The sequence below is a fragment of the Corythoichthys intestinalis genome, chromosome 18 (assembly GCF_030265065.1).
Source record: "Corythoichthys intestinalis isolate RoL2023-P3 chromosome 18, ASM3026506v1, whole genome shotgun sequence".
In the NCBI taxonomy this organism is placed as follows: domain Eukaryota; kingdom Metazoa; phylum Chordata; class Actinopteri; order Syngnathiformes; family Syngnathidae; genus Corythoichthys; species Corythoichthys intestinalis.
The window spans coordinates 34,574,619-34,602,072 of NC_080412.1; the positions used below are offsets into that span (position 1 = coordinate 34,574,619).

The 27,454-nt window shown below is 41.1% G+C and overlaps 2 protein-coding genes across 8 annotated transcripts in view; one reads left to right on the plus strand and one right to left on the minus strand.

Annotated features, from left to right (window-relative positions):
- The window catches only part of LOC130906626 (sodium/potassium/calcium exchanger 3), a 67,237-nt gene extending 59,638 nt beyond the window's left edge, over positions 1-7,599 (plus strand). For 2 of the 3 annotated variants that reach the window (XM_057821131.1, XM_057821132.1), the window contains 3 exons: positions 1,223-1,335; positions 1,406-1,471; positions 1,535-7,598. In XM_057821131.1, coding sequence (XP_057677114.1) covers positions 1,223-1,335; positions 1,406-1,471; positions 1,535-1,645 — 290 coding nt within the window. In that variant the 3' untranslated portion in view covers positions 1,646-7,598. Of the gene's footprint in view, positions 1-1,222; positions 1,336-1,405; positions 1,472-1,534 lie in introns of all 3 variants that reach the window. The other variant, XM_057821133.1, reaches the window with a different exon arrangement.
- dpf2 (double PHD fingers 2) lies at positions 3,459-27,157 on the minus strand. Of its 5 annotated transcripts, none has more exons than XM_057821134.1 (12): positions 27,089-27,157; positions 24,013-24,173; positions 20,544-20,651; positions 20,288-20,466; positions 20,122-20,214; positions 19,972-20,050; positions 19,759-19,800; positions 14,469-14,606; positions 14,251-14,382; positions 14,059-14,171; positions 12,071-12,152; positions 3,459-10,296 (listed from the first exon to the last, which is right to left on the minus strand). In XM_057821134.1, exons 1-12 carry the CDS (start codon positions 27,118-27,120, stop codon positions 10,214-10,216), a joined length of 1,242 nt encoding a protein of 413 aa, XP_057677117.1. In that variant the 5' UTR covers positions 27,121-27,157; the 3' UTR covers positions 3,459-10,213. The 5 variants fall into 5 exon arrangements, with proteins under 5 accessions (XP_057677117.1, XP_057677121.1, XP_057677119.1 ...); XM_057821138.1 differs by lacking the exon at positions 27,089-27,157 and adding an exon at positions 26,897-27,051; XM_057821136.1 differs by lacking the exon at positions 27,089-27,157 and adding an exon at positions 25,661-26,876.
- Positions 27,158-27,454: the final 297 nt, after the last annotated feature.

The window sequence follows — 27,454 nt, forward strand, 5'->3', positions numbered from 1 at the left end:
GGGACCTAGTGAATTACCTACAGAGAGCTGGGACCACAGTAACAAAGGCTACTATCAGTAACACAACGCACCACCAGGGACTCAAATTCTGCACTGCCAGACGTGTCCCCCTGCTGAAGAAAGTACACGTCCAGGCCCGTCTGCGGTTCTCTATAGAGCATTTGGATGATCCAGAAGAGGACTGGGAGAATGTGTTATGGTCAGATGAAACCAAAATAGAACTTTTTGGTAGAAACACAGGTTCTCGTGTTTGGAGGAGAAAGAATACTGAATTGCATCCGAAGAACACCATACCCACTGTGAAGCATGGGAGTGGGAACATCATGCTTTGGGGCTGTTTTTCTGCAAAGGGACCAGGGCGACTGATCTGTGTAAAGGAATAAAGGAAAGAAGGAATGGGGCCATGTATTGAGAAATTTTGAGTGAAAATCTCCTTCCATCAGCAAGGGCATTTAAGATGAGACGTGGCTGGGTCTTTCAGCATGACAATGATCCCAAACACACAGCCAGAGCAACAAAGGAGTGGCTACGTTAGAAGCATTTCAAGGTCCTGGAGTGGCCTAGCCAGTCTCCAGATCTCAACTCCATAGAAAATCTGGAGGGCGTTGAAAGTTCGTGTTGCCCAACGACAGCCCCAAAACATCACTGCTCGAGAGGAGATCTGCATGGAGGAATGGGCCAAAATACCAGCAACAGTGTGTGAAAAGCTTGTGAAGAGTTACAGAAAACGTTTGGCCTCCGTTATTGCCAACAAAGGGTACATAACAAAGTACTGAGATGAACTTTTGGTGTTGACTAAATACTTATTTTCCACCATGATTTGCAAATAAATTCTTTAAAAATCAAACAATTTGATTTTTTTTTTCTTTTTTTTTTTCCACATTCTCTCTCATGATTGAGGTTTACCAATGTTGACAATTACAGGCCTCTCTAATATTTTCAAGTGGGAGAACTTGCACAATTAGTGGTTGACTAAAAACTTATTTGCCCCACTGTATCTACGTATGTAAAATGTCATTATAAATGATGTGTTAGTTAGGTGTGCTGACTGTAAATAAATTCATAAAAGGAATGTAAAATTCCACTATGTCACTGTCCACTTAGTCAATTAAATGAAACACATTTTAAATAACTATAGTATGTTAATTATAACAGTTTTAAATTAGAAATAAATACGTTTATTTTATAATTTTAGGATGTCACATGTCACACGTCTTTTCAGGCATGGGGGACATGGCCGTATCCAACTCCATCGGCAGCAACATCTTTGACATCCTGCTCGGTTTGGGTTTCCCGTGGGCTTTACGGACCCTCGTGGTAGACCACGGCTCATCCGTACGCACATGTCAACAGGCTCTCCTACAATCTCGGAGCATACGCTTACATTTGACACGTTTTTCCACAGGTGTCCATCAACAACAAAGGGCTGGTTTATTCTGTCGTCCTGCTGCTGGCCTCTGTATTCCTCACTGTGAGTCCATTTGCTTCTCACTAATACCATGAAATAGCGCTACAACAATAGTGATTCCCGCAGGTGACGAGCGTTCATCTGAATCGCTGGAGGCTGGATCGCCGCCTGGGTTTGGGCCTCTTGTTCCTCTACGCGATTTTCCTGCTCTGCTCCATCCTCTTTGGGCACATGTGATGTCAAATGGTAGTCGCCTCCCACCATCTTTTTTACTCAAGCCAAGAGAGCTTAACGTGGAGTCTTTTAACAACTGCACTTTTCAAGAATTTGATTTCTTACAGTTCGACAACAGCTATTTCTCCCATTTTTTGTTCCTCACTCTGAGCTAAACAAAAAAACAAGCATACAGTATTTATTGTTTGTTGTAGTCTATAATTGAGTGTAATATTTTACATGCTGAATGTGTCAGGATGGAAACGGACATTACCAGCCTGTCAACTCGTATTGGTACAAATTACGAGAATATACGGCAAGAGATTGCCGTATGAGTGTTTAGAGGCGATGAAAACTTTCAAATATATGATATAAATATTTAAACTTCTGCGAAGTGGGCCCGCCATCAGATCAAATTGATATAAAACTGTCAATCGTTTGTTCTACAAAAAGTTTTGTTTGTGCTATCGTTTGAGATATTTACAATTCTTTTATAGGCCAAACCGAGGTCAACCAGGCCCCCATTTTCATCCAAATTTTATTCGACTTTTAATTTATAGTGATGACATCAGGCAGCCCCCCAATCTACAGTGGAATGGAACCGCAATGGTACCGTTTGTTTGTGCTGCTATGGATTTGTAGATATTACACTTTTTTTTGTTTCTTTTTACTGATGACGTTAAAGTGGAAGTTCAGGATTTTTGACATTATGCTTAATCTTCGTTTATAATTAGGTTGTGGAGTTGATATAAAAAAACTCAGTTTAATTTATTAGTTTTTTATTTACAGGGCTCCAAAGTGACTAACTAACGCAAGTCAACAGTCCCCTCCTAGCATGCAAGCAATAAAAAGTGATAGTCAAATAAATTCAAAATGCAGCTCAATGTTCAAAAATCCCATGCAGCCAAAACAATGTCGCACCAAATATATTAACACTAGAAAACCCAGCAGGGGGCGACTTGGCCTTTCCCAAGACAAACACTCCTAATATTCCCTAGCAATTGCCAATTTGGCCTCTCCTCCGTGACTCATGTGATAGTTTGTGTCAGTTCAATTCAAGCTACATTTATTTAATTACATTTACTTATGAAATTTGACACTTTTTACACATTTTTTAATTGACTTCTCCTATACTCCACACATAACGACAGAAAGAATGGCCCAAATGTGTACATTGTTTTGAAGAAGAAAAAAAAGTGTTTTAGAACTGCAATTTGAGTGTAAAGCAGGAATTGTGTCCATAGTTTAGAAGGACTGAATCAGGGACATGGAGAATAGATTGTGGTCATTGTGTCTGAAGTTAATGTATGTCTAGTGGTTGCATTTCCCTATGAACGGCTGTTGTCTGTCCAAAAACGACTTGCCAATTCAAAAGCACTTGGGTCATTTTTGCCACCTCTGGGTTTTCCGGGGGAGAGGCCATATCGGCCATTGTTTGGGACTAGTAGGAGTACCAGAATTCTCTGGGACTTCTAGTGTTAACAAAAAAAAAAATCAGAGTGCTGAAAAGACCAATGTGATATCCCTCCACCCTGCTTGACCATGCAGCCTGTTAACTGCAAAGCAGCTGAATTACTAATGTTGCTGTTCATACTGCAGTTATTGACATGCAATGGTAAGCTTCAATAACTTTATCCTGAAAACACTACTGATTGAATGCGTAATCGTTTATTTTTTGCTGTGTGCATATTTTGTTTTATTGGCATGCTAGGAGGCGACTATTGACTTGCGTTAGCTTAGCCACTCCAAAAGCGCTGAAAATAATAAAAAACTAATAAACTGCACATTTTTTTTTTTTTTAATCAACTCCATTGACTAATTAACACCCCCTCCCCCCCCCCAAATCGAAGACTAAGCCTGATGTCAAAAATTCCGAACTTCCCCTTTAACACCACAAAGTTTTAGTAATCTATGCCAGGTGTCTCCAAACAATTCCACATAGGGCGGCAGTGGGTGCTGGATTTCATTCCAACAAAATAAGGGCCCGTTTACATGGTGAAGCTCCAAGAATACGACAAATTTCATATTTGCTAGCGCTGCAGCTATCGAATATTTTAGTAATCGAGTAAGCGGATAAAACATTTTTTTTTGTAGGTAAAGAGCAATTATATAGATGAGAAAACAAGACATTTCATCTAATATTGAACCATTTTCAATCAATGTCTTTATTTTCAATGTACATTGTTGAAAACAGCCAACAACCTAATTGCATCTCAAAGTGACTAAAAAAAGGACTAGTTCACTGTTTTCACTTAAAAAAACTTAGATCTTATAAAATATTTCTTACCTATAAATGTCATTACGCTTGATAATACACATCACTTAAAAGTTACAGTGGGGAGAACACGTATTTGATACACTGCCGATTTTGCTGGTTTTCCCATATGCAAGCCATGTAGAGGTCTGTAATTTGTATCATAAGTTCTCTTCAACTGTGAGGGATGGAATGTAATACAAAAATCCAGAAAATCACATTGTATAATTTTTAAATAATAAATTTGTATTTAACTGCATGAAATAAGTATTTGATACATTACCAACTAGTAAATATTTCGGCTCTTAGAACCCCTCCTGTTCTCCACTCATTACCGGAAGTAATGGCACCTGTTTGAACTTGTTACCTGTATAAAAGACACCTGTTCACATGTTCAGACAAACAAACTCCAACCTCTCCACAATGGCCAAGACCAAAGAGCTGTGTAACGACATCAGGGATAAAATAATAGACCTGCACAAGGCTGGGATGGGCTACAGGAAAATAAGCAAGCAGCTTGGTGAGAAGGTAACAACTGTTGGAGCGATTATTAGAAAATGGAAGAAGTTCAAGCTGACGGTCAATCTGCCTCGTTCTGGGGCTCCATGCAAGATCTCACCTCGTGGGGCATCACTGATCATGAGGAAGGTGAGGGATCAGTCCAGAACTACACGGCAGGACCTGGTCAATGACCTGAAGAGAGCTGGAACCACAGTCTCGAAGAAAACCATCGGAAACGCATTACGCCGTCATGGATTAAAATCCTACAGCGCATGCAAGGTCCCCCTGCTGAAGCCAGTGCATGTCCAGCCACGTCTGAAGTTTGCCACTGACCATCTGGATGATCCAGAGCAACAGGAGAAGGTCATGTGGTCGGATGAGACCAAAAATGAACTTTTTGGTCTAAACTCGGCTCGTCATGTTTGGAGGAAAAAGAAGGATGAGTACAACCCCAAGAACACCATCCCAACCGTGAAACATGGAGGTGGAAACATCATTTTTTTGGGGCTGCTTCTCTGCCAAGGGTACAGGACGACTGCACCGTATTGAGGGGAAGATGGGTGGGGCTATGTATCGCCAGATCTTGGCTGACAACCTCCTTCCTTCAGTGAGAGCCCTGAAGATGGGTCGTGGCTGGGTCTTCCAGCATGACAACGACCCAAAGCACACAGCCAAGGCAATTAAAGAGTGGCTCCGTAAGAAGCATCTTAAGGTCCTGGAGGGGCCTAGCCGCATCTTTCGTGGCACGCCAGACCCACTTAGAGTGTTTGTTGAAGCCAGTTGAAGCCTGGGACCGTGTGCTTTGGTCAGATGAGACCAACATTGAGCTTTTTGGCAACAAACACTAAGTGGGTCTGGCGTGCCACGAAAGATGTGCATGCTGAAAAGCACCTCATACCCACTGTGAAGTATGGGGGTGGGTCAGTGATGCTGTGGGGTTGTTTCGCTTCCAAAGGTCCTGGGAACCTTGTTAGGGTGCGTGGCATCATGAATGCTTTGAAATACCAAGACATTTTATATCAAAATCTGTTGCCCTCTGCCCGAAAGCTGAAGATGGGTCTGGGTCTTTCAGCAAGACAATGACCCTAAACATATGGCCAAATCTACACAGAAATGGTTCACCAGACACAAAATCAAGCTCCTCCCATGGCCATCTCAGTCCCCAGACCTTGTTTTGTTGGCAAAAGGGGGCTGTACAAAGTATTAACACCAGTAGTGCTAATAATTGTGACACACATTATTTGATGTCAAATAACTATTTCTTTATGTGGGATTTTTTCCCCACTGAATAAATGCACTTGTATTGAAGGTTGGATTTTTCTCTTTTTCTCCATTAAGGTACCATATTATTTGAATAAAAAAAAATTATTAGACGCTAAAAAAACGCATCTTAACCAGGGGTGCTAATAATTATGGAGGGCACTGCATGTGATTTCAACTTTACGACGCTTGTCTCATTTTTTTTTTTTTTTTTTAATGTTGACTTTTGTTTCGTGATGCATGCTTTTATTTTGATGCAGGAAGAGTAGAACAGGTTGTACTTCCGCACGCGAGAGCATTTACACACCACCCATCCCACACATTGTGATTGTTTTTGATGATGTGCGGACGCTAACTGATACATGCTAAGCGTTTGTTATTGCTGTAACAGCAGCTACTTGTAAACGCAAATTTGAATCGTTGTTATTGAAGATGAGACTGATTTATTTCATTTTAGTTTCATTCTGCAATTGTTTATGTCATGAGCAGCTGAATAAAGTCAGCAAACCACACGGACGTCTGACATCATCATTTCGAAGCTTAGCTCGCTGTCTAGATAGCACTTGGCGAGGACAGTGCAGTGACGTATAATACATGTTTTTGAATAGTTATTTTGAGATGTAGGGGCACTTAAAGGGTTAATTCCGACTTAAGTGGAAATTCGGGTAGAAATGATTCGTAACCCGGGGACTACCTGTATCTACAAAACCTTTGCAGCACAAACGATTTTTTATGTAAATTTGCATCTGACGAGGGGCCAACTTCACGTAGGTATATTTAAAGAGTTTCACCAGCTTTGATGAGTTTAGGTTAGTTGAAATTGTCACATTGTGGTACGAAAATGATGTTTTCTTAATTCACTTTGGTGGAATATTTTAGTTGTTAAGCACAACCCTTCACAGGTACTTCATGCTTATATGAAATGCAATAATATTCATGCTGCTCCTTTTATCGTAAAGGAAACAAATATTTTTAAGGTAAGTTCCCGCAATTGGTAAAAAAAAAAAATCTAAATATATCTTAAGTCTTAAATGTTCCACCCAAGTGATTTAATTTCCAAATGGATGTATAATTCTGACTTTTTGTAAATGTTGAATCTACTTAGATTTGTAGCAATGTGAATCTGTCTGGGACTGAGTTATGTGCTTGTTTTTTTGATGTTGAAATTAGATCGTAAGATTAATTCCTGCATATGTTTGTGTGTAGAAAATCTTTTGACACGCAATAGTTTTGTGAAAGGGAGCGCAAATCAATTGGAAACCGAGGATTGAATGTTTAACTGCTGTTCGACGGCAATGTGAAGTTTATCTTCAAATGTGATAGATTACAATTTTTATTAGGCATTTGATTATAGACTTATATCCTGAGTGCAATAAAATACTGCGACAATATTTGTTTCTGTGATTCAAAGAACGGGTAATAACGCAACTCTTAATTAGATTGGATGCTTCGTTAAGCAACACGAGGACACAAACACTGTCCTTTGTATTTTTTATTTTCCTACAGTGAAAAGTACATTGGGACATTTCATTAACCAGCCCGCGAGAAGCGGCCTACAGTGATCATACTTAGAATAAAAAAAAAATCCAAAGCCAATAGTTTTGGAGCTGCTCACAATTCTTTAACAAGCTCCAACTGTGCATCCTATAGCAGCAAATCACCTCTTAAGAGGCTGCAGATGATGACTACAAAAGAACCACGTGGTGCTGCAATGTAGGATAAATATAGAAAGGGGTGCTAACTGCTACAACACAGCAAAGAAGACCTTAACGTTTGAGTTTATTGGAAGAAGCTGTGTGCGTGTTCCTAAAATCCTTCAACCCACAACAGCTCATAACATTTAAAGATTTTTTTTGCGTATTGCAAGATATATATATATATTTTTTAAATATAAATTTAGTCTGAACCTTAGAGGACTTCATCCCGCAACTACTTCACATAAAGGGCCAAATATTTCTTAAAAGTGGCTCGCTATCAATACAATAAAAACATTTTTAAACTTTTTAAACATCTCCATGATCATTTCATCTTTGCAAGCATAGAAACTTTGACACAGCCCTTACAATGAATTGTTTTGTGCGAGTGGGAGTGTGTGTACACTACTGTTCCAAAGTTTGTCGCAACATCTGTTGTAGGCATGTGCCGGTTACCGGTTTCAAGTTTTACCGTGGTACTAAAACGTCACGGTTTCAAAACCACTAAAATTTTCTGTCACATCGTAGTACGGTATTAGCTATTTTTTATGTCCCCAAAAATGCAGCGATAAATGGAGCGGGGGCACCCACCCCTACCCCTCCGGTTGTTGCTATGCCCATCAGTGAAGCTAATCTGCTATAGACTAAAGTTGAACCAATGGCTGAAGGTGGTGAGCTTTTTCCTCAAAAAAAAAAAAAAAAAAAAATCGCTTGTACGGGAGTACCGGATTGGCCCGAATATAAGATTATAAGACGACCCCCTCTTTTTAAAGACTCAAGTTTAAAAAAAGACTTTTTGAACACCAAATTAATTTTTATACAGAAAATAATTACAGTACATCTGAAACAAACGATTATAACTAGAGATGTGCCCATCTCCAATCGATCGGGTCCGATCACGTCATTTTCAAAGTATCAGAATCGGCAAAAAAAAAAATCGGACATGCCTTTTTTGATATATATATATATATATTTTTTTAAATTAAATCGTTTAATTGTATTTAACGTTACAGACATAATATATTACACTCATCCAGAGTCTTTAGTTTAGGCTTAAGGTAGGGTTATCAAATTTATCCCGTTAACGGCGGTAATTAATTTAAAATGTTTTTTATCACGTTAAGATATTTAACGCAATTAATGCATGCGCTGCACGACCCACTCACGCATTGTCGCGTTCGATCTGTAATGGTGCCATTTTACTAATATATAGAGCTAAAAGGCAGCGTAAAATGAGTAAAGTGAATTTTGGCAGCCTTTAGAGCCTTTATTTACTTGGCTAAAGCCTTACAATCCCTCTCCCTACAATTAAAAGTATCGTGGGAAGCAATGTGGGGAAGAAAGGTAGTAATTGATCTTTTACTTAACATCCTATGTTATTTCCCAACGCAGAGAAGCTATATCAATTGGTACCACCACGCACAGTCATGGTTGCACTTCCCATCATGCATTTGGGCAGAACAGTTAAATGGCTACAGTATCGTTTACTGAAAGCTCAACAAATACACTAGATGGCAATATTTAGTCACAATAAACAAAGTCACATTTATCCTTTAAAAATTACAAGTCTTTCTATCCATGGATCCCTCTCACAGAAAAAATGTTAATAATGTAAATGCCATCTTGAGGATTTATTGTCATTCATTCATTCATTCATTTTCCATGCCACTTTTCCTCACGAGGGTCGCGGAGGTGCTGGAGCCTATCCCAGCTAACTACGGGCAGTAGGCAGGGGACACCCTGAACTGGTTGCCAACCAATTGCAGGGCACAAGGAGACATAATAAACAAATACAGTACTTATGTACTGTATGTTGAATGTATATATTCGTCCGAGTTTTATTCATGTTTTTCTTAATGCATTGCCAAAATGTATATGATCGGGAAAAATTATCGGGAATGATTGGAATTGAACCGGGAGCAAAAAAAAAGCAATCGGATCGGGAATTATCGGGATAGGCAGATACTCAAACTAAAACGATCGGGATCGGATCGGGAGCGAAAAAACATGATCGGAACAACCCTAATTATAACAATATATTTGAGAGAAAAAGCATGTTATTTTGCCTCATTCAAATCTTAATATCTGAACATTTAAATATGTTAACTTAAGTGCAATGACATTTGTAAATGAATGGCTTCTGGGTTTTGAAATGTAAATAAACCAATCTATTGTGATAAAACAACAAAATTGGAATAATTACATAAGGTTTAATTTGTAAAAATGTTCTGAAAAATAAAAAATCCTGTTCAATGATTTTTTTTTTTTTAACCCATACATCTCAAAATAACACATTTTAGAACTATAATTGCAATACCGTGAAACTACGTTATTTTTGCTGAGGGGTATCATACCATCAAAATCTTATACTGGCACATGCCTGGTCTGTTGTTAACCATTTAAACTTCTAACAAGCCAGAGCTGCAAATATGGTGCCTCGTGTAGATACTACTTTCCACCAAAAGATGGCAGATATCTTAATGGGTTAAACTTTTCTTTGTAAAACAACTTTGGAACAGTAGTGCAGATCATCAATGCGCATGAGTAGGATACTTCTAATTTTTAGTGAGCAGTGTTGCGACAAACCATCTTTTGGGATGTGAAAGGTCTCCTGAATTTAAATGAACTTTGCTTGATGTTCACTAAAGTGTACTGGGATTAGACATACTTTGGAAATGAAGTTGTAAAAAAACGATCCTCCTCACCCGGCACGCTACTCGATTCCAGCAAGTGAGAGTTCTGCTTGTGGGTCTCGCCGAACGCAAACGGAGAGCGGAACAGTCACGCGCGAAGACGTGAGGTCGGCGTGGTGGCACGCGCTGGACTCTACTTTCCCTTTGGACCGATAGCAGCCTCCCTGGTCGTGCGGAGAAACAGCGGCCATCACGAGGGTGGCGCGTCCTGCTTCTGGTAGATGGACGCTTTGTCTTTGAGGAGGTCCACGCACAGGTGACAGCTCCAGCTCCCTGGAGAGCGCAACGCATCATGGTTTTCAGGTCGTCTTATAATCACATTTATAGGATGACTGACGTTGAATGATTTTGTTTTAGTGCCGTTGACGGTCATTGCCAGCCCGCCCAGTCAAAATGGATTGGACGTTTAGCAGTAGTCGATGAATTCATTCATGAAATAAAATTAAAGCAATTAAAACAGTAGGAAAGTTGTTGATTTTGGGTAGAATGCCAAAGTTACTGTGTGGTCCGTGTAAAAGCAGTTAATTTTTTTAGAGCAATTCCGGTTTGCCAATCAAACTCCCATTGTGATCATTCAATATACCTCACTTATTATGACAAAGCAGCGAACAGGAAGGGGTTATGGGGGAACAGAAAAAAAAAGAAACGCAAGAAAGAAAAAAGCAATGACAAAAAAGACATTGAACGCCTACACTAACTATTAATATGTTGGTGTTATCGTCATCTAGATGTATTTCCGGTTGACACCATGTGGGCGGGGGGGGCTGTTGACTAGGGAAAGAAGGGGAGGGGGGTGGGGCAGACTATAAGCTAAGTGATTGGGGGGGGTAGAGTGTACACAAATCAGCACTGTGATCTAGAACCCAGTAATCGTGTGAATCCCTTGTGAGTGTAAGCCCGTCGGCAACCGGCCCTACGCCGCTCCACCACTAATCCCAGCCCCAGGACCCCCCACCCGAGTGCGCCAATCACAACCAGCCGCATGCGAGCCCAACCAAACACTCGACAGCCAAGCAGACGAGCAGAAATGCCGCGCGGGTGCCAACCCAGGGCCACGTCCTCACCCAGCCAGCCCGGGAGTGCTATCTCCCCGGGATCCAGGGTGGTCCCCCAGGCCACCCGCGGTCCCATCAACCGGCCTTCAGGGATGGGAAGGGGGGACGCACCACCAACCCCACGCCCACCCCCGTCCGCCCACGAGCCGCCGCCGCAGCCCCCCAACCGGTACAGCATGCCACGGGACTCCCAGCTGCCCACCGCCTGAGCGGGCGACATCCAGCCGATACACCGGCGTCCAGCCAGTGACCCGCGATAGAGCGCAGGGCGGATACCCAGGCAGAGAGGAGAGGGTAAGGCGGGGGCAGGAGAGCGCTGAGCAGCCACTGAGGGGCGACGCGAGATCGGAGCCCCGACCTGCCCCCACTCCCGCGGCCAGCAGCCCAGGCAGAGGGGAGGCCACGCCATAGAGAAAAAGTGTGGGACCCACCTACCACCCTATTACTGTGGCTGCCAGGTTCCCTGCTGCCAACCATTACCCAGCACCGTGATGGGATTGTGTGGGGAGGGTAGTGCAATGTATGCATTAAAATAGAAGAGCTCGGCTTGGGGCAGTGGGACCGCTGCATGGAATTTCTGTCCAGCCGCCCGTCCCACCGCCCTTTGCCGCAGCTGTCCCGGCGCCACGCAAAAGTGAATAAATTTAATTGCATATTATATTCAAAATCGACCGGATCCACTGAATTTTTAAATGAGTGGCTTTCGTTCTGCCTGATCCTACCTAGTAGTATTGACGCAGGAGGGTCGCGTCTCGCGTCAAATAATAAACTCTGCCGTTTTTTTTTTGCGTGCGACGCGTTGAACTGCTTCTAGGAAGCGTCTAAAACGAGGCCGCACTGCGACTGGTGCGCATTGGCTGATTGACTTTAACGGCCGCGTTTCACTGAGTGCCTGGTGTACTACCGGGGTAAGTCACCCTTAGGCCCAACGTCATTCCTTGGTGACAGATCATTCAGACTAGAATTCAAAATAAGAAAATCTGTCCACATACCCTCTGGGGGTTCAGCCATGGGCGGCTTGAGGCAGTACATATGGTAACCTCGGTCGCAGTCGTCACAGAAGAGCAGCTGGTCCTAAAAAAGAGAAAAGACAATAGAAGAAATACTTTTGACTATTTCAGCAGACTAGAGGGTTTAAACTAGAGATGTAATATCGGATCGGACGCCGATATGGGCGAAAAAATGCGCATCGGTATTGGATCGGAACACGGGAAAAATTCCGATCCAGACTTCCAATCCAGTTTTTTTTTTTTTTTTTTTTTAAAAGTCCGTTCCGGGTGTTCCAGCGCACCGATTTATATAATCCATTCCAGTTTTTGCTTCGGTTTCCCCAAAATCCGGTCCGCATTTTACGGCACACCTTCAACACACTACATTTACATTACCGTCTCCCAATTTACCGAGAGACTTTATTGGTAAAAATGTCAGCTGTGTGGGATCATTTCACCTTAAAGGACGACAAAGACGAAGAGGCAGAGAGCAACATATGCCACAATAAAGTCAAGCGTAGTGGTAAAGCTGTAAGAAGTTTTAATGCAACCAACCTAATCAAGCATTTAGCGAAATACCACCACAAACAATATGAAGAGTATGTTAAGAAAACCGAAGACAAAAAGAAAGGTCCTACGCAACTAACACTGGCAGAAACTTTTGCTATGCGTGACAAACTGGCACTCGGCAGTCCCAAAGCCCAGGGAATAACAAGAGTCGTTGCCGAAGAATTCATTCTGGATAACGAGCCATTATCTCACGTGAGTAAAGACGCACCATCCAACACGCGATTCGGCCGCTGAAGATTCGAGAACGATTCACAAACATACAAATTCCGATTATTGAAATATGTCAAGTAAAGCGTAACTAATACACAGCGCGGTCTTCGGGATGCAATGACAAACTGACCACGTTGCGTCCCGAAAGTAAACATAACTTGTCTTAGACCCGGGTAATGCCAATGCTCAACTCACGGCTTTAGCTCAACTTATGCCGCTGGATAAAAAACACAAGAATACCTGACTGCTGCTGACAGCCGCAACAAACTACGTCAATGTCGTTTTACTGGAGATAATAGATATCATATGTATATAGAACCAGATGCTACACGACAGACTCAACTGCGTTAGCAACATTGAAGTATTGAAAACGAGATGCGTTAGTAAACAGCCGCCATCTTAAAGCAGAAGACTTCCCTAGTAGGCTGTTGTGAACCTTCCAAGCGAACCTAATTAACTTTTTATCTAAAATACTCCTAAATTGGCAAAATCTTGACTTGAATCTATCTTCAAAACAGTTTTAAAACATGTCAAAAGTAGACAGAAGGGAAATTATGGAATAACAGGGGCAATTTTAACAACTTTAACAGTTGATTCGCAAGATTAAATGAATTGAATGTAGTTTAAAGCTGCTGATACTGAATTGGGACTTGAGTATTTTATTTACTGTTTTAAAATGTTAACTTGATACTGAAATAGTCGTTTATTTAAACCAGAGAGGCTTTTTATACAATTTTTGTAACTAATGCACGAAACATTAAAAGCATCTAATAGCTTGGGGGATTTGTGGGATTTTCCACTGAGGTTGTTGGTGTGTTTTGCTTTTTTAAGACAGTTTACAATATTATTTGCACGTTTTACTGACTATGCCATTTCTGTTTGTTATTTATAATGTTTTGTGTTTGTCACTGAATAAACAGGTCAATTTCTTGTTACCAACCGTTGTGTGTAATTCAAACTCACCTAATTCAGCTGGCTAGTTGTTATCAAGGGTACTAAAACCTTTTTCAACATGAGTCTGACAACTGAGTAAGGAGGCTAAATAACTTTAAACTTTAACACATGCTCAGACAGGTCGGTATCTGTATCGGCCAGTATCGGTATCGGATCGGAAGTGCAAAACAATATCGGTATCGGATCGGAAGTGCCAAAACCTGGATCGGGACATCCCTAGTTTAAACATGCTTAAATGCAGTTGTGGGCGTACTGACGTCGTTCTCCGAGGTGCCGCACATGTTACAGCACTTGCATTCGATGCACTGCCAGCGGTAAGTCTTGACGGCGGCCATCATGATGGGTGTGAACTGCAGGCAGGACGGGTGGCCTGAAATCAGGATAACTCTTTGATAACCCTTGTGAAGTCTTTGGAGGCGCGATGGGGTTAAATGCGCGCGGTCACAAACCCGAGCGTCCGCAGTCAGAACAGGATACCAGTTCTTCGGATTGGCCTGTCTTGTGGTTGGTTCTGGTGTCTCCCAAGCAGAAGTCGCAATACTTGTTGGGCAGGGCCAACCCATCCGGGCCTTTCTTAGGAGCTGATGATAACAAAAAGGAGGAGAAACATCCAAATTGAAATTGTACGGAAGGCGATTAGGGAGTAAATCGGGTGTCGCCCACTTACTTTTAGGAACCTCAGGCGGCAGCGGCGGTGGCTCGCTGACCTCCATCTCCTCCCTGTCATCGCCCTCCTCGTCCGCCAGGTGCGAGTGGGTATAGTGGTAGCTCAGGCCGGGGCGGTTTTTGTAACGTTTGCCGCAGACTGACACCGACAACGGAAATGACAACAAACAGTTTGACGACCACCCAAGCCAGGGGAAGATTTTTCATTTTTTCAAAGTGTGCAAATGATAACCACAGAAAAGGAAATACACCGTACAATAATTTGGCTGTAAAAAATATTATGATATACAAAAGAAGGCAGTTAGTATATTTCATGGAATAAATATTACCGTACTTTTCAGACTATAAGTCGCATTTCCCACCCCCCAGTTTGGCCAGGGGTACGACTCCTAACTTTTTCCTCAGTTAGAATATGAATTTTTGTTGATATATTTGGTTTAATGAGTAAAACGATGTTAATTTTTGTTGTTTACCTTAAGGGTGTAACGGTACATGTATTTGTATTGAACCGTTTCGGTAAGTGGTGCTCGGTTCGGAGCGGAGGCGTACCAAACGAGTTTCTGACGTAATGTAACCCTTACTTTTCGAGGCTGTGAGTCGATCGGGTTACAGTTTCTTTGTGCAGATTATATTTACTCCGTCTTCTCTACTATAATGAGGACCAACACGGTAGGACAGTATAACCCAGAAACGTCAACAGCGCGACAACGTGGCCGCCGCGAGAACGCAGTGAAACGCGGGCGTTAAAGTCAACCAGCCAATGCACACCAGTCGCAGTGCGGCCGCGTGTTAGACGCGTCCCAGAAGCGGCTCAACACGACGCACGCGAATAGCAGAGTTTATAATTTGACGCGAGACGTGACCCTCCTGTGTCAATACTACTACTGGTAGCTAGGATCGGGCAGACCGGAAGTCACTCGTGTAAAAATACAGTGGATCCGGTCGATTTTCAAACTAATATGCAATCTTAACCCACTTTTTGAGTCCATCAGATCTCTTGAGTGGTAGATCGGGGCACAGTTGACTTGTCTTTGTTGATTTACTGTCTTCTCTGCTATAATAATAACCAACACGGCCCCGTGTTCAATACAAAACCCTCCTACCACAACAAAACAAGTAGGAACTAATATTCACATAGAAACTAAATTTATACAACATAAAATATACAATAAAAATGAATACTACATCACATTTGTGAAATATTAACACATAACAAAATAAATAATAGCCCATTTAAATAAAATAAATTGAAATGAGCTAAAACACCTGTAATTTAATAATAACAATAATACACAGATCCTGCTTACACAATTCAATTGATTAATTTCTGTGTGGCACTTTAACTTGAGAATTCACCAATAAAGCTTTTGAAAACCGTTCATAAGAAAAAAAATGATTCATTGAGGCATTTCATTTGTAAAATACATGTTAAAATCTTTGTCATCGGGCTTGCTTTTCTCTTTGGCACAGGACTTCTTTTTTCTTCTTTCTTTCAGAAAGAAAGCTGACCCATACGCGGGGTCTGAAAGGCAAATTGTTGTTGGATTATCTTTAAATACCCGCTACTTTTTGAGCAGACTTCTAGCTTTGTATAGGCTAATGTTCCTATTGTTGAAAGCACAAAGGCGTGTAATAAACAACTCGCACATTTATATTTTGCATTTTGTTTTCTTACTGTACCGAAAGTGAACTGAACCGTGACCTCAAAACCGAGGTACGTACCGAACCGAGATTTTTGTGTACCGTTACACCCCTAGTTTACCTGCAATTAAATCACTTTTCTAGAGATAAAGAAAAACAAGATCAGACATTGATATGTGAACATTTCTTAATAAAGAACTGAATATGGAATGAGGTGTCCTATTTTTTTCACATGACTGTAAGTGTGAACTTATTAAGACATTATTATATTATTTCTAAAGCTGCTACCATTATTTGATTAATCAACAACTAATCAATTAGCAAATTAATAGACATCTATTTTGATTACCGATTAATCGTTTCGGACCTTCTTCACCTTAAAGTGCTCATGATATGACAAAAAAATCTTAAATAGCATTATTATTGGTATTAAAATCATATTTTGAGATGATTCAAATACACTATTGTTCCACGCCTAAATTTCAGCAATGCTCGTCGTCTGCCACCAGATGCCAGTATTGCGTAGTTGTACAAAAGAGCTTCTTGTTCCGGAGATATTTGGGTGATCAAATTTTCTGTAATTATATTCTTTTTAACTATTAAACTTTGCACTACAATTCAATATAATGCCATGGTAGAACTCTGGAGGTTCTGACGCGCTTGTATGAGCAACCAGTATATTTTGAAATACCGTAATCTTCTATTATATTATTCCTGTGGTAGTCCAGAATTTTGACTCAAGATTGAAAAAATGAACTTCCAATTTTTGTCATATTCAAACCTGTTGAAATTCATTTACAAATGCAACATTCAGGGCTATTTCACAGTTCTTTGTTAATACAGCGTGCGGATGGTGAAAGGAAGCTTTGATGTGTGAGCGTGAGTGTCATGAGATAAAAGCTAAAGACAAAGTTCTTCTTTTACTCAGGGAGTCACACGGACAGTGACGTCAAAACAGTAAAGACGCTTGGCTGCCGAGACGTGAAGCCTTTGTACTTATGGGCCAAAGTTGCTCTTTAAAATTGGGTGAGGTTAAACAGAGAGGAGTTCCCAAAAATCAGTTTATTATATGCATCGCGATTCGACACGTGACGATTCGATTACGATTCATAAAGGTTCAAAAAACGATGATTTTCACTCACAACTTTATGACAGCCGCTCGTAGGGGAATAAAATTCAGGACACGTCTGCCACTCGGACACCGTTAACGGACGGACGCACGCACGTTATGATGGCTGCTCCCAGTTACTGGGAGAGAGATTTACTCCTTTTTAAAAGACTGGAAAATCAATTTGTTTATAAAACAGGCAGCAACAGAAGCGCGACCCAGCGGTTACGCTTTTGTGCGCAAGTTATTTTTTAGAGCGAGAGGGGAAGAGAGATAGTTCGTTGGTCCTTGTCTTTCAGATGTCCAGCAGTAGTTTTAAGACATTTCAATTGAAAAATATCCTGAGTGTGTTGCCAAGACCTGTGTGCGTCTATAAGAGGTGAGTACACGAACCTTCTTGTACTGTTTAGCCTTTATTGTCGTTGTTTTTGAGATGTTAATAGTAAGCGCCTAGCGCTAAGCTAATAAGCTAATATGTATTTCTTATGCAGAACATGTAAAACCATGATTAAGTACACCGGTAACACTACAAACATGCGAAATAGTACAGAAATCTGTTGTTGCAAGTCCTGCCTGGGAGCCAACATGCGTGTGTGCGCGTGGGCGGGCAGGGAGAGCAAGTCCTGCCTGGGAGCCGACATGCGTGGGCGGGCAGGGAGAGAAGAAAGTGCACGCACTGTAATGAGTGTGTGTATGGCGGTGTTGTTTTTTTATGTGCTCGGCAATAAACGCCACAAGTTAAAAGTGATCAAGAGCAGTTGTGATTTCCACCTGTCACTCCAAGAATTACACAAGGGAGGTAACACTGTGAAAACAAAGTATACTGGTTATAAGAAGTCTTATTTCTAAAGACACTTTGTGTCCAGAAAATGTGGAATTAATTTCACCAGTGTAAATTTTATTGTATTGGTGAGAGAAATAAGTACTCCCTTTAAAATGGTTAATGTTTTTGCACTTTCTTGTAAAAATAAAAAAATAAAATAAAAAAGCAGCTTAAGGGCAGCTTTTTGTTGTATGGGCATGTTTCCATCGATCCTGTTGAATCATGAAGGGAATAGGTACCGTTCTCGCACACGCCATATAATTGTTTGCATTAGTCTAACACATTAAGTTTAGTTTAGGCAGACTTCACTCCATGCCCTTGGACACAGTAAAGTGAATCACCTAATCAGGGCTCATAAGGGGGAAATGGAAAAATGGTACCGTTTCTCGTAGGCACCGTCTAACTGTTTGCATTACTCTAACACACGTGATATAATTAATCAGGGAATAGTATCATTTCTCATATTTACTGTAGGACCGTACTATTTTAACACATCTAATATAAAATAAATAGCACACCATAGTTTCATGAAAAGAAACAGAATACATACACAACGCCATCTTATCACAGAAGCCCAACGTGTGCGTCACGAGCAAGATTGACCTACGAACTCTTGCAATCAGTTCTCCCGACCACCAACAAGGACAAAGAGCAGCGCGCTTTGTCTTTAAACAAGTAGCATCTCCCGGATAACAAGTCGATAGCGGGCGCTCGGGACGTCAAGACCAGCGTCGGCCGCTGTGGCAACCACGCCCCATCCACGGACGAACCTAACCGCCCAAAACCGGTCAAAGAGGGATGGTCCCGAAACAACACTCAGCCACACCTTCGGCCCGGCCCACTCCACCGCAGCCTTAAAAAACACTGGACACTGAGATAACACAGATTCGCTGCTCGGAAACTTTTCTGTGTAGCCTTGTTTGGGATTTAGCACTGTTCCTCCGTCGTCTGTTTTTGCCTTGTTTTTGACCATTGTCGACGAATAACTTGTCAACCTGTTTTCTGTGAGCCTTCTTCAAACTTTTGGAACATGGGAGTCAGTACAAAGGGTTAACACAAGAGGTGAACGCGCGGAATTTCCGCCTTCCCGGTTGGCGCATGGAAGCGGTAAGCAGCGGAGCACCATTTCCGTTCAGCTATCGCCGTTTCCGTGCGGCTTGGCCGGGGGGCGAATTCAATCATAAGGATCTTTTAAATGAATAATGGACATAAATTTGTTCGGCTACTTTATTAATCAGTAATGCATCGATAATCGTAATAATCGCGATAACCGCCAATACCGTGATCATCGTTCAAAAATCGAATCGTAGCACCTTAATCGTAATCGAATCGAATCGTAGGCATGCCTAACCTAGTTACTTTGAAATTTTTGCCATATGAAAAGACAGAAATTATTTTAGACATTGTATATTGTTTAAAATGATATCAAAAGGTGGTTTCTCTCAAAATGTAACATATATTGAAAAGATGCACACATAGGAGTGGATAAATCGACCACTTATTAAAAGAAAATCTCAGGCAAATAAAAATGACAAAGTTGAAGAGAGGAAAGTGAAGAGACATGTGAGGACACGCACACAAAGGAAAACACTTGCTTCTGTTCTGTGAATTGTTTCGGGCCACACAAACGTCAGTGAAAGTCACGGTGCGGTTAACGTTAAGTGCAAGTGACAGGTGAGCACGTGACATGCAGATGATGAAAGAAAGAAGCTGATGTACCTTTTTCAGAAGGTTTGGAAATATGCTTTTGTTTGATAGTGTCTGAAAGAGAGGGGAGGAGACAAGAAAGCACAGACAGACACTCAGAAGAATGCCATCAGTCAAGTAGAAAATAACACACAAGTAGACAAAGTCTACAGTAGCTTCAACAGCAGAGCGCACACGAAATGGAGGAGGTCGAGACAAAAGTCGCAGATGTTTGTCGTCACTCACTGTCGCAAGCGTACGGCTTGTCACGTTCCTCTATCGCTGCCGAGTCCAGCTTCCTCCTGCCGCCGCCCACACCGCGACCCTGAAGGCGAGCGCAATCTTTCAACTATGACATCGCCCTAAAAAGTGTCCTCTCTACGCATTTTTAATCACCTTTCCCTTCCCTTTGCCTCTTCTCTTTGGCGTGTCTTCCTCATAGTCTTCGTCATCCAAGTCATCGAGAAAGCTGTCGGGCTCCAGGATTTTCTGTGACGGACACACGCATTGTGAGAAACCTTTGAGACACGGAAGGGCAAAATATGCAATCGCTCTAATGAACTTTTCTGATGCGCGTGGAAGGGTTTAAGCTGGCGGTGTAGTCGCTGAGATTGGAGTCTTCCTCAGATGCCCGGAAATCGGCGGGTGTGCGTTTCTCTAGAGAGTCGCCTTTAAGCAAGGCCTCCAGGCTGCTGCCGTCAGACGACAAGATGGCATCCTTCTTCAGTCCAAAGTCCACCTCTGTGCAATCAAAACCAAAAAGATAAAGATTCAGAATAACATCTGAGGATCCGCTTTGAGAGGATCCCGCAAGCTACCTGACTTGACCGGAGGAAAGACGAGCCTGGGGTCCTCGGAAGGATGGGATCGTCTCTTCTTCCTCCACCTTCTGGAAGGGTATGTGTAGAGCTGCCCCGGAGCCCTCCCTGAGAAGCATCACAAACATCTATCACACAATATCCTTGGGGAGTTAAGTCACTACTAGCGGTGTGACGATATATCGAAAAAGTGATGTATCGCGATACACTGTAGCCTGAATGGTTATCGATATGCTCCCACCATGGATCAATGTATCGTTTAAAAAAGTGTCACCATTAAAAAAAAAAAAAAAACGAACCAACAGGTTGCCACCAAAATATTCTATTAGAATAGTGTCTACTAGGGGTGTAACGGTTCAGTTAGCCCACGGTTCGGTTTGAACCTCGGTTTTGGGATCACGGTTTCGGTTCGGTTTACATTTTGCATTTTTTTTTTTTTTTTTTAAACTGCGTTTACTTTGCTTTTAAGAAAATGAAATAAACACTTAAAATGTAAACATGTTCGACTGTTAAAATGCCTCTTAGCTCTTTGGCTAGTTTAGTGACTGACTACTGAAATACACACACATTAGTAAAAAAGTTACTTGGCAAAGTAACTGGTGTTACACTTCCATTTAAAAAAAAAAAAAAAAACCCAAATCCGATCACGTCATTTTCAAAGTATCTGAATCGGCAAAAAAATATCAGCCATGCCTTTTTTTTAATATATATACAGTACTGTGCAAAAGTTTTAGGCAGGACACCTGCCTAAAACTTTAGCACAGTACTGTATATTTTTATTATATTATGTATATACAGGATATACTGTATGTATATATTTTCCCCAAGTGGAAGCTTCCAGGATATACTGTATGTATATATTTTCCCCAAGTGGAAGCTTCCATGATCCTAATAAATTTAATAATTTAAAAAATATATATACAGTACTGTGCAAAAGTTTTAGGCAGGTGTCCTGCCTAAAACTTTTGCACAGTACTGTATATTTTTTAATTATATCGTTTTCTAAATGTATTAAACGTTACAGACATAATATGTTACACTCATCCAGAGTCTTTAGTTTAGGCGTAAGGTACCGATAACGGTGGTAATTAATTTTTTAAAAAATGTAACACGTTAAATATTAACCGCAATTAATGCATGCATTGCGCAACCCACTCACGCATTGTAGCGCTCAATCTATAATGGCGCTGTTTTACCCATTTAGAGAGATAAAAGGCAGCGTAAAATGGGTAGAGTGCATTTTGTCAGCCTTTGAAACCTTTTTCTATTGGCTAAAGCCTTACAATCCCTCTTCCTACGATTAGCAATATCATGGGAAGCAATATGGGGAAGCAAGGTAGCAATTGATCTTTTTCTTAACCACTTATGTTATTTCCCAACGCAGAGAAGATATATCCATTGGTAGCACTACGCACTGTCATGGGTCCACTTCTCATCATGCAATTGGGTTGAATGGCTGCAGTATCATTTACTGAAAGCTCAACAAATACACTAGATGGCAATATTTAGTCACAATATACAAAGTCAGAAGTCTTTCTATCCGTGGATCCCTCTCACAGAAAGAATGTTAATGTCTTGAGGATTTATTGTCATAATAAACAAATACAGTACTTATGTACTGTATGTTGAATGTATATATTCGTCCGAGTTTTATTAATTTTTTTCTTAATGCATTGCCAAAATGTTTATGATCGGGAAAAATTATCGGGAATGATTGGAATTGAATCGGGAGCAAAAAAAAAGCAATCGGAACAACCCTAATAGTAACCTTTGCTATGTTTGGAGGTCATTTAATGTTCTGAATCAACCGTTAAAGTTGATAAAATTGCTCCTGTTTTTGAATTACTTCCCTTCTGTCTACTTTTGACATGTGAAAATTTTAAAACTGTTTCATCATTTAAAGATAGACTCAAGTCAAGATTTTGTCGATTTAGGAGTATTTTAGATAAAAGTTACTTAGGTTCACTAGGAAGGTTCACTACAACAGAGCCTTTCTGAGAAGTTTACTGCTCTAAAATGGCGGCTGTTTACTAACGCTACCAAGTCTGTCATTTCGCATGTAGTTCTATATGCATGAGATATCTAGGCGTAGGTTGTAGGCTGTCGGCTACAGTCAGGAAATATTGGAGCCACCTAGCCTTACATCGCGTTTGCTACAGCGTCACAACAAACACTCTTCCCTCTCCGTGCCTCTGACTTTTCTCGCGTCATTCAACCAACGTATTAACAAACGGAGGGAAAAAAAGGTAATGCACGAAAAACGTACAGAATTTGAAAGTAACGTACGGCGTACACATTTAAAAAATCAGTGCTCACTTGTACAAATTACGCCGAGACCGTACAACTTGACAGGTATGAATTATAGTGGACCGTCACAGTTAGGTAGTAGCACTCTGTAGCACGGGACGTCCAACTATCAGTGGTCACGGTGAAACTACGTGCTTTCGCGACGTCATCTTCGATGGCTTTGCGTGCCATTTCATAAATGTCGGGGAATACGTTGTTGGAGAAATATGTCCGCGAGGGAACAATGTAACGCGGTCAAGCGTTGCAAATAAATTAACGAAGCCCGCCGTGTGTTTTCACTGCTGTCATCTCCGGGGTTGTCCTGCTCTGAGAAAGTGATATCTGTGGGTGATGCCGGCTGAGGTGCCGGAGTCATGTTATAAGTGTTGCCATTAGCATAGGGAACAAGCGCTGAGCAATGCTTGCAAATTGTTTTTTTTTTTTTTCAATATTTTCTCTCCCTCCTATTATCTCTCCCACCGCATTGTAGTCCACGGGGAAACCGAAATGTTGCCACACCGCAGATTTGGAAGAAGCCAGTGCTTCCTCAAAATTCGGTCTCTCCACTCGCCATAGCTTTTTGTTTTCTTTCTTGTTTAACTTTCACTTCACTCGTAAGCGAGAGAGGGCGTTACTCGGCTTCTATTACACAGGTGCTTGACAGCGATCGGACATTTACTTGCGGCGGGGCGGGAATTTCTCGACAGCTGTGCTTCACGTTGCACACAGAGCTCGACCAATTAATTCCACAAGCGTTCGGAATAAATTAATTGCAAAACCGAAAAGGCGCGGTTCATAAAGGCGTATTGAACCGTACAGGGCGAACCGTACGGTTCGGCTTCGAACTGCAAACCGTTGCATTCGTAGTGTCCACGTGAGCTTGCTGGCTGCCATTGACGGCGCTAGAGATCCAATTCATTTAGAATGGATTGGAAGTCTAGCACAATCAATGGTACTGAAATCAGAGCATTCCTGTTCAACGAATGCTCATTCTCTGCCACCCTCCCACTCCAAACAGATTGGACGTCTACTAGAGATAAACTCATTCCAATTCACAGCAGAAGGATGAAGAGCTTGTTTTTGTATACTAAGTGTATTCTAGAATATCCTAGAATGATTTCCTGATTTTCTTTTCGTGAGATCATCTGTTTGCACTGGAAGGCAGAAGAATCTGGAGTCCTACCAGGCCCTCTGTGCCTCTTCTCCATCCAGATGTAGCAGTTGCTCTGAGCCACACCCGTTTGAGAGTCGAGGAAGGGCATGCGTACGCTCCTCTCCGCACACAGACGAGCGTTGTAGTTATGGCATTGCTCCATGGCATCTCTGTAGCACTGCTCTCCCAATCTAGCCACAAAAAAAAGTAAAGACATTCTGACATTACCTTTTATGATCCCTTTTATGTTATGCTAGCAACTCTCAGGGACATTTTTGTCAATGAATTGGAAATTGTTGACTTGGAAATTGAAACTTTTAAGGTAATAAAACAAAAGAGGGTCTTCTCATGAATAAAAGAAACACTCGGTTGTAGACATGTGCCGATTACCGGTTTCAAGGTATACCGTGGTATGAAAATGTCACGGTTTCCAAACCGCAAAAATTTTTGCTCATATCATCCCTAATGTATTAGCTATTTTTTATGTCCCAAAAATGCATGGAGAAATCCCTCGATTGCAGCTGTAAAGCGCAACTCTCCCCCACCGGTTGTTGCTCAGTGTCAGTGAGTCAGCTGTGCTACACGATGGCTGGAGGAGATGAAACTCGATCTTTTTTCCCCCCATCGAAGAAAACGAAATCGCTGGTATGGGAATACTACAGCTACAGAAAAGTTACAGACGGCCACGGCTAAGAGGAGGGCCAACCGACATGTAAAACATGTTTGCAGAGAGTAGCTGCCAAGGAGGCAATACCTCCAATATGAATTCCCATTTATAGAAAATTTAAGGTTAGTAACTCCAGCGTGTTTAGTGCGTCTAGCGGTGGCAGCAGTGTTAAGAGAGTGTGTGTATAATGTAAACATGATACGAGTCATACACATGAGCTTTTTATGAAAAATAATTCAATTATTTTTGCTCTGATGGTAATATTGTTGAGCTGTGGCTGTGGGTTTAGGCTCACGTAAAGGACTACATTTATTTTAATTTTATTAACGATACGGCGGAAAACACTCAGGTGACTTGAAGTTCGGCTCCGAGACCCCCAATTTGGCCAGATTTCAAAATTGTCCTATATGCATGTGTAATACATCATTGGAAAGCTTAAAATCTCAACTTTCTCGGGGGAAAGAATTGGAACAGGAGGGCATTAAAAAAAATACATTTAAACCCCTAAACCCTAACTCGAGGTGAGAGCACGATAGAGCATAATTAAAGACACCATGATTTTAACGACAAATTATTGCGCACTTACCTTGTTTCGAGTAGCATGTCTCACCGAGTGTCAAGACACAACTGTGAATGGCCACAGCCGGACACGGTAATATAACAAGGGTCACAATGCAGAAATCGCAGAAATCAAGGAGTGGTCGAGATTTTTTTCCCCCAAATATTTACTCATTTAAACGTCCCCCCCTCAATTTTTCTTTGCTTGGATCGATTATTTATCATCTAAAATATCAGGGGAAATGCAACAGCAACAAAAAACAATACAATTAAGCAATAGTTACGAGGTAAATAACAGTGAGCTATTTACATACACAATTTTTTTTCATTGTAACGTAATTTAACAGTTTAAAATATGCGAGTGAATAATTTTTTAAAGTCATTTTTAGACATCAATTAAAGATTCTAAGCTAAGAATGATAGACATTTCGAATAATAAATATAATTACTTACCTTCTTTTCATGGCTGGGTTGAAACAAAAGCGGTTGCGCGGTGTCTGTAAACGGGGGTCTCAAGGGTAAAACGGACAAATTAAAAATAGTTTGGGGGCTTAATGCGCCATGAAACTGCTACGGCAGTATATAGACATATACAACAGTTCTTTTGGCTTAAAATACAGCAGTTTATTTTTAAGAGGGGTGCAAGAGCAGAAACTGCTTTTTCAGCCTTGTCCGAGTTTTCCGCCATATTTCAGTTATTTTTTATTTTTTAAATTTATTTTATCTTAACATTATATTTATATTCCAATTTGCTAATATGTTTTGAAAATTAAAAAATCCTGTTCAATGGATTTTTAAAAAAAATCTATCTTTTAACCCAGATATCTCAAAGTAACACATTTTAGAGCTTTAATTGCAATACCTTGAAAGAGTGATATTTTGGTTTAAAAGGTTATCATATCGTCAGAATCTCATACCGGCCTATTCCAGAACCAATTGATTTTGTAAGTAGAGGCTTAGAAGCAAGGTTTTGGTGTCATCTTGTGGAAACTTTATCTGACAAGTTCGCTTTTAACCTTTTCTTTGATCTCTTTTGTTGCATTAAAATTACAGAAACATGTGGTTCCAACTACAAAGGCATGCTTGTGTTTCAATCATTCATACAGCACGGGTTACACTTTAGAAAAAGAATAAACTATAAACACAAGTGCTTTTAAATGCAAGAAACATTGTCTTTTATGTGAATACTGAGCCGTGAAACGGCGGGGGTTCATTCTATGGCAATTTGATTACTATTTGTAGTTATCAAATCCATACAAGTACTGATATGCGTTTTATGGATGAATTGTATGAACATCATTGAGGAATTGAAGAAAACATTTCGACAACATTTAAGAATCTGGTGAGGAATGACAAGTTGCTGTTGCACCTGCCGTGATGAATACGTCGCGTACTCGGGTGATTACATTGTCCCTGTGTGTCATATTGCCAATATTTAATTCACTTCCCATTCAATTTGAACTTGTACCCAACCGGTTACGTCAAACGCCAACTTTGGCTAAGTTTAGCAGGTTAGCGTGACTGACTTCTGGCTCGTCTGGGACAAAGCGACGTCAGCCAGCTGTCAAAATCGTCACAAGAACGAAACGAAGCTCACATAAAAATTCCATTTTACTCACACGCATTAATTTATGCTATTTTTTTAGACACTCGATGGACAACTACTAAAGACGTCATGCGCTTGCTTACTATTAGGCTTCCATTGTAGGACATTCGACGAACCGACTGCGTTTGATAACCTTCACGGTGACGTCCAAGAAATAATGACCGGAGTTGCAAATAACGCGTTTATTTCCTGCATAAATAAATCGTATTTGTGGGTTGGCTACGGCGTTTGTCGTATACGAATGGAGGAAGTGTGTAGAAAAGTAGAGCACTTACAGTTTGACAACATTCTCGACAACAGCTGCCATCTTGCTTCAGTGGGAGGCCAAGTGGCTGCTGGGAAATGTGTCCCGGCAAACTAGCTAGGTGATCACTTAGCACTATCTAGCGATCAACTTGGGTTACTGTATGAAGCGAACCTGTCCTCCTTTATCTTAAGAGAGAAATTCCACGCATTACTGAATATTTTTGAAAATCCGCAATAAATATAGATTGGAAAAACCTCTGTAAAGTGCTTTGGAATAGCCGCTGTTGTTTTGAAAGCAGTATATAAATCAACTTAACTTGTGTGTGTCACTTCTGCCACGTGGTTTTAAACATTTACACGTTACAAAACATTCTTTGATGCTTTCAAAGACAACT